Raw genomic sequence first — 7,844 nt, forward strand, 5'->3', positions numbered from 1 at the left:
CCTGCTGCAGCTCTTCACCCAGATGAAGTGGCGGAGCAGAGCCAAGAGCTGATGTGCATCCCACTGAGCTGATAGCCAGCTCCAGACGTGAGTCATTGGACAGAGGTTCCAGGAGGAGGGAGAGGGAAGAGGAAGAGGAGACATGGAAGGAAGGGGAGGGGAGGGGTGCCTGGAGGGGAGTGAGGATGGGGGAGAGGGAGCGGGGGTGGGGCACCCCCATGCACCCTGAGCATAGGCAGGAGGACACCACAGCAGAGTGCTGAAAGAAGAGAGTAGGTATTGGGGATTTGGGAATTCTGAGGCAGAAGGGAGCACCCCATTGCCTCAGATCGGGCTTCCCCCACCCCGTTGACACCCTGCAGAGTTGGAGAAGGAAGCTGGACTTTGGGTCTCGCTGCTGTGCCATTCTGGCAAGTTCCTTCCCCTCTCTGGCCTCAGTTTGCTCGCCTGTATACTGGGAACAGGGAGAGGGGTTGGGGGCATGGGCTGAACAGGTATTGGCTATGGCGAGCTTGCAACAGGGAGGCTCTTCCCTGCGCCGTCCCAGCTGAATGAATCTTGCTGAGAGCTCAGTCTGGGAGGCCAGTCCTCCCCAGTCATCCCTGGTCATCCCTGATGGCGATGGTGATGAGAATATTTTGAAACTCATTTTTTTTCTCTTCTGGGAGATTACAGCAGAAGCCAAAAAGAGGCCCTCAAATTTCAAATACTATGAGATAAGCCCAGACCAAGAGAATACACAAGAGAAGAGCCAGAGGCAGGCCATGGTCACAGAAGGTAGCAAGCATCCCTGACCAGAGGGAGAGAGATGACTGCTCAGGGGCCTTGTATCTCTGAGCCAGGGGCCACATGTCTCATCTGGGAGAGGAAGAACTCAAGAATTGCAGGATTTGTGTTTCTTTCCAGGGAGAACTCCTAATAGAAACAGCCAACATTGATTGAGAATTTACTGTACCCCTGGTGCCGGGCAAAGGACTTCATATGCATCATCTCATTAAATATTCATAAAGGTAGATAGTGTTGTCACCGCATTTTATAGGTGAGGAAACTGAGGCTCAGAGAGGTGAAGCAACTTGCCTCAAGTCACACAGTCAGAAAGGGGCAGAATGGGTCTCAAATCCCAGAAGTTGGGCTCCAGATCTGGGGCTCTCACATTCCGGGCTATGCTGCTGCCAAGGAGGTGACAGGATCCAGAGGAAAGTGACTGCCATTGGGTCTGACCTTGTGGCAGGCTCCACCGGCACAGGGTGACCTGGCAGTAACCCAAAGACCAAAGGACATGAAGGGGGCACTCAACCCAAGGGTACCCAGGAGATGGCACAACAAACCTCTGCTTGGACCCCAACAGAGACCAGGCAGGATTGGGGACCCCCGAGAATATGAGCATGGACAAGTGACACTCCCTGCCCCAAGGTTACCTGCCACCCTTGGACTGACTTGACAAGGATGGAGCTTCCCCTACCCAGTGATGCAGAGCTCCAAATAGAGATGATGTTGAATGAAGTAAAAGCCTACTGAGCTACTGTATCCTTGCCCAGGTGAGCTACCCCACGTCTTCATATGTTGTAGCTGGGCAGCAGGCTGTGAGTGGTGCTTGAGTGGTCTCACTTGTCCTCCCAGCCACCCCTTAACATACTGTTCTTCTGTCCACTTTTCAGAAGGGAAAACTGAGCCTTTCTCATCAACAGCCAAGTGGCAAGTAAGTGCTGGGGCCGGGATGTGAACTCAGGTCCACCTGATTCCCACATCAGTATTCTTTAGCCCCATGGTGCGCCATGGTGACCCCTGCCTGGGATTATCAGGCTACGTGGACAGATACCTGGAGAAGACACTCCACTGCCAGATAGAGAGGCGAGTGACCTCCTAACCTGAAAACCATTGGTTTAAATCCATCATTTGGCTCAGCCAATGTTATCCAAGCACTAGACACCCAGGGGAGTCAAAGATGGATGAGAGGGTGAGGCCTGGGGGAGAAAAAGCAGGTGGGAGGTGAGAGAACTGTCCACAGGAGAGGTGACAAGGCCTGAGCCAGGGCAGTGGCCAGGAAGACAGGAGGATGGCCTGAGAAGCTGAGGCAACAGGACGGATGGGACCTGCTGCCTGGGGGTGAAGGACTCCCCAGGGCCATAGATGACCTACTGGCTGGGTGGTAATGTCTTCAACAGGACAGGTGGGCAGGGGAGGGAAGAGCTGAGTTTCAGGCAGCTTTGGAGTTGAGACGCCGTGAGCCCTTGGAGAGGAGATCAGGAGCCCATCAGATGTTGGTTTGGTGTCACTGGGGGGCAGGTTGGAGACGGTGCTGCTGGAAGTGACGGGGCAGCCCTGTAGGTTGTGCCACAAAGTGTGAGAGGAAGCAAAGAATGGAGACTGTGTCCTAGGAAACACCAACGTTTCAGGGTAGGGAAAGCCCCTTGTGCATCCATGCATTCATCCATTCAACAGACATGTATTGAGCACCTACTATGTGCCAGGCACTGTTCTAGGCCCTGGGGACCCAGTAGTGAACAAAACAGATATGGCTCCTCCCTTATTGGGGCTCACAGACCAAAAGGGATGCTTTTAAGAACAGGTGGTGGTAGGTGTTAAGGGAGGAAACCAAAGCTGAGTAAAGGGACAGAGAGTGGCAGAAGGATTGTGGCTATTTTAATTGGGGTGGACAGGCAGGGCCTTTCTGAGGAGGTGACATTTAAGCACTAGACCTGAGGTGGGTCAGGAGTGAGCCACAGAAGTGTCTGAGTGAGGGGTGTTCCACGCTGTAAGGATTTTTGTTCAATAAGAGAATAACTAAAGAGAATGGGAGTCCCAGGAGGGTTTTGAGGAGAGGATCTAGCTTAGGCTTTAACGGGACCCCTCTGTCTGCTGAGTGCAGAATGAACTACGGGGGTCAGGGTGGAAATGGAGCCCAGGGCAGCGGCCATGACGACCATACAGGTAGGAGATGGAGGTGGCTGGTCCTGGGTGGAGGTAGGGAAAGAGCAGCTGAGGACTGGCTGATGGAGACTGTTTCTAGAAGGATGATATTGGTCAGCAATATTAAATTTGCCAAGAAGTCAAGTAAGATGAAGACTGAGCCGTGGCCATTGGAAGTGGGAAGTGGGAAGTGGGAGGCTGCTTAGGGAAAGGAGGGAGTGGAGGCAGAGCTCGTGGATTTCTGAGAGCCAGGCCAGACGTCAGAGGGTGTGGGGCTGGAGAAGGGGCTTGTTCTTCTTCCCTCATTCTCTGCTTTCTCTTTCTTTTTTAACATGGGAGATACTTGGATGCGATTAAAGACTGAGGGGAAGGAACCGCAGAGAGGGAGGTGTTGTTAGAGACACAGGAGGGCATGGTTGGTTTGAGGAGGTTGAGGGGCTGCAAGGGATGGGACCCGCAGGTAGGGAAGAGTGGCCTTGGCTCATGGAGGAACACTTCCCTCTGAGCCAGAGAAAGGCACTGGGGACTGGTGGATGCACGGGTGAATCTGCAAGTGTGGGGCAGGCCCCATTTCTCTTTGAAGTAGGAGGTCCATGGTCTGGTGAGAGGATGGGCAGGGGGTGAACATGGAGGCCTGAGGAGGAGGTGAGGTTTGGCAGGACGCTTATGGGACTGGAAACAGCTGCCTGAAGAGACACACACAGATTTCAAGGCAGCATGGAGCCCCCTGGGTTGGGCTTTGGTGTATGAGGCCAAGAGCTCCCTTGAAGGGGGATCCAGGGGTGGGATGGTGGCAGCTGGAAGTGCTGCAGGGCAGGAGGGCTGGAGGGCAAGTAGGCAGGGACTATGGGAAGATGGTGAGTGGGGGGCTAGGGAGATAGATGGCCAGGGCAGGAATGAAACAGGAGGTTAAGTGTGTATTCGAGTGTGTGCACAAATCAGCTTGACTAGATACATATAAAGCAACCTCTCCACCTGGGGGATGGACCAACCCAGGGTATGCAGAAGGCAATCCTTTGGAAAACAGGAGGAAACCACCAGAACTTCAGTTTACATGATGTCATATCTTATCTTCTTCTTTTTTTTTTTTTGCTGTACGCGGGCCTCTCACTGTTGCAGCCTCTCCCGTTGTGGAGCACAGGCTCCGGACGCACAGGCTCAGCGGCCATGGCTCACGGGCCCAGCTGCTCCGCGGCATGTGGGATCCTCCCGGACCGGGGCATGAACCCGTGTCCCCTGCATCGGCAGGTGGACTCTCAACCACTGCGCCACCAGGGAAGCCCCATATCTTATCTTCTTAAAGTTCCATTTTCATTTGTCTCATACCCTGTACACATTATATTAATATGGGTGCACGTGCGTAAATTCTAAATAAATTATGCGTGCATTGGGGGAGCAAAGCATTGTTTGCTGATCGGGCAAATGATCTGAAAAATTTGGAAACCATGGGTAAAGAGACACTGCTCCCCATCTTGGACACCACAGGATGACTTTCCCACCCCCAGGGCCAAACCTGCCTTGTTCACCTCTGTTCACCTCTGTACGTCAGTGTCTTGCCTAGGGCCTGGCACATGGAGGGTGTTCAGAGTGTCTGCTGAAAGTATGAGGACAGAAGACCCTAGAGTGGCCCTGGCCTTGGGCCAAAATGGCAGTGGGGTCCTCAACTCCTTGATCTCTGCCACGCCATATTCAATTCATCATCAGAGCCCATTCGCACCCTCTTCAGAATATACTAGAACCTGACGGCCACACTCCCTATCCCAGCCCTGTCCTGCTCCACACTCCATCACCTCTTGCCTGGTGGCTGCCGTGGTCTCTTCCTTGGGCTCCCAGCATCGAATCTTCTCCTACAGTCTATTCTGTTAAAACTGAATCAGGTGTTTCTCACCTGCTCAAAACCCTGCAATGGCTCCCGTGACACTCAGAGAAAGAGCCAAAATCCTTCCCAGTGGCCTCCAAGGCCCGACATGGTCTGCCCTCCCCTCATCTCTCAGATTTTGTCCCTCACCCCTCTGTCCTCCTCCTTTCTGCTCCAGCCACACTGGCTGCCCTGCTGTTCCTCAGGTAACCCAACTACATTCCCACCACACAGCCTTTGTACTTACTGATCCCTTTGCCACGAATGCCCTCCCACCAGATACCTTCCTGGGTTGCCTCATCACTTTGCTTGTTCTCTGGGCTCAAACTTCACCTCCTCCGAGAAGTCCTCTCGGATTATCTGACCTCAAATAGTCACCTCTGGTCATTCCTTGCCTTCTTCCCTTTTTCATTTTGCTTCACCATCTGACAGAATAGATATTTATTGTTCATCTCTTTATTGCCTCTTTCTTCCACTAGTCCAGATGGGGACGTATGGTTCTGTTTACTGTTGTATCCCCAGAGCCTAGGATGGGCCTGGCCCTTAATCAGATGAATGAATGAATGGCAGTTAGGGAATCAGGTTTCCAGCTCTGACTCCGCCCAGTCTTGCTGTGTGGCCTCAGGCTCCTCTCTTTCTGGGCCTCATCATCCCAACTGGTACAATTCGGAGACAAAGGACCTATCAGCCTGGCCATCTGTGTCCAGGGCAGGCCTCTGGGGTAGATGTTTCACCTGCTGCTCACTGCGCACCACCCCCCTGCAGGCCCAACCCTTACCTTCTGCAGCCACTGTGTGTTGTTCTCTAGCATTTTTTCCAGCTGTCGTACCCGCTGGGTCGGCCAGTCCCCTAGGTTCAGTGCGGCTGCCGGGGAGTCCCTCTGGAGGCTGTTGGAGCCCCTGAAGGCCTCGGGCTCAGGCGGGCAGGGCTCAGGCTCGGGCAGCACGAAGGTGTAGCTGCACTGGCCATGCTGGACTCGGTGTGCCCGGCGGCGCCCGCCGGCCTCCTGCCCCCTCCGCTGGGCCACAGTCGTGGTGGCCACAATGAGGAGGAGGCCACTCACCAGCATGGCTGGCCGGTAAGGCATCCAGGGATGTGATGGTGAGGGGTGTCAGGTCAGAGCCCAGGGGCCTTGCCTGTCCACCGCCTGTCTCCCTGCCCAGTTTGCACCCACCGTGGCCAACAGTGGCCAGTCCCGCCTGCACAGCCGCTGCAGCTGCAAAGCCCTGTTTGGCCAAGCTCCGTCCAGGCGGTTATTTATACTTGCTCCAAATACCACAGCTGCTCTGCTTCCTCCCACCGCCTCAGGCTCCCGCCTCAGACACCCCCTCACCTCTCTTCTTCCCCCTTTCCCTTCCTGCCTCCTCACTCTTGTCCGCACACAGCCGTGTCCCTGCACTGGCTTGCCTGCCTCGCCTCTGAGTCCTTGGATTATCCAGGGGAGGCCTGGCCTCCCTGCCTGAGCGGAGGAAAGAAAACAACACACACACAAACCCCCAAGCTGCCCGCTTTGGAAAACCGAAGGCAACTGAATTCTCTCTTCCTGTCTCTGTCTCTCTGTGTCTCTCTCTCCAACCTCCCCCCACAGGGAGGCTGGGATCTCAAATTTCAGCCCCCAACGCCTTCCCCTTCTCTCCGCGCTCCACCTTCCCCGCTTTGATTCCCAGTTAGCCTTGGAACACAGTGAAGTGACCTTACAGGGAGCAAAGGGGAGGGGGGCAGATGGGTGAGGCTGAGGACGAGGCAGCCAGTTCAATCTGTTTCTAGAGACAGAGAACATCCTTGCAAAGCCAGGGAAGTGGGCGCCCCAGCCGGAGTGGCTCCCGTCCTCCTTTCTCCCTCAGGGCCCGGAGGGACATTGGGCCTTAAGGCGGCCCTGGCTCCGTTGCTGTGACAGTAATGAGAGATTGTCCTGTCTTGGGGCAGATTGTTCTGGGGCCGCCTTTGGCTGGAGTGGAGAAGTAGATTTTGGGGAGAAGAGCTCGGGGTGCAGCAGTGTCTTGACCAGCTCCAGCTGTGGCTCTAAGTCCTCCTGCCCCAACTGCTGGCCTTGAGACCTTGGGTGGGCAACGTCACCGCCCTCGGCTTCCATACCCTGGTGTGTAAGCTGGGTAAACCCCATCTCTTGCATGAGGAATGTATATGAGTTCTGCGCGTGGGGATTGAGGAATTTTTGATTTACTTGTTAACTTGTTTACTGATTCATATCCTGGCTCCACCACTTATCAGCTGTGTGACTTCGGGCAAGTCGCTTAACCTCTCTGTGCTTCCATTTCCTCTTGGTGAACAGAGAGAAATAATACCATGCACTTCACAGGGTGTGAAAATTGAGTTACAGCAATGCTGGCACAAGGTAAGTGCTAAATAAATGTTTTTGGTTGTTGTTATCAGTGTCACAGTTATTATGTACCTCCCCTCCCCCACCCTGCTGGAATGTAAACACCACAGGGGCAAGGATTTGTCCTTGGGGGACCTGGTTGCTGGACAGAAGGTGCCCAGGAGTTGGTTGGGCCCTTCCTGTGTGGGCTGCCTTCTGGCTTTCTCTGCTTGTTTTCCCAGAGTGGGGGCTTATCCGGCTGTTTGGTATTGTTTTTTTCCCTTTGTCTTCCCAAATCCTGACGGCGTTTTGAAGTGGGCAGGCTGCTTGGGACAGCAGCAAAGTAGGGGCTCATCTGGGGGACTGAGAACTTGAAACCAGGTGTGTGAGGCTTTGGCAGGAAAAGGAAAGGCAGCTGGTCATCAGCCACCAGCATTCACGGAGCCCTGCTTGCCCACCTCTGCCTCCAGTGTCTCCACTGTAAAGGGGGTCACACCACCTCTGCCCTTGCAAGAAAGAAGAATGTTAATGTAAGTCACGAGCTTATCACAGCGCTGGGCGCAGATGAGCCCAGAGAAGGGCAGCTATCGTTAAGACTGTGTAGGTTGAGCCTCCAGATAATCTCAGTAAGGCCAGCATTATTATCCTCCCCATTTTACAGAGGAGAAAACTGAAACTCAGAGAAGGAAAGTGAATTGTCCAAAGTCACACAGCCTGGAGGGGCTTGACCCGGAAGTGGCAAAGCCAGGCAGGCTCAAC

At 54.3% G+C, this 7,844-nt stretch overlaps 1 protein-coding gene across 1 annotated transcript in view; it reads right to left on the reverse strand.

The window, feature by feature from the left end:
• ANGPT4 (angiopoietin 4) overlaps window positions 1-6,363 on the reverse strand; it is a 40,953-nt gene extending 34,590 nt beyond the window's left edge. Inside the window, exon 1 of the mRNA XM_007465365.1 lies at window positions 5,547-6,363. Coding sequence (XP_007465427.1) covers window positions 5,547-5,855 — 309 coding nt within the window. The 5' untranslated portion in view covers window positions 5,856-6,363. The remainder of the gene's footprint in view (window positions 1-5,546) is intronic.
• Between the last annotated feature and the right edge of the window lie 1,481 nt (window positions 6,364-7,844).

This window comes from Lipotes vexillifer, unplaced genomic scaffold (assembly GCF_000442215.2).
Source record: "Lipotes vexillifer unplaced genomic scaffold, Lipotes_vexillifer_v1.1 scaffold875, whole genome shotgun sequence".
Classification (NCBI taxonomy): domain Eukaryota; kingdom Metazoa; phylum Chordata; class Mammalia; order Artiodactyla; family Lipotidae; genus Lipotes; species Lipotes vexillifer.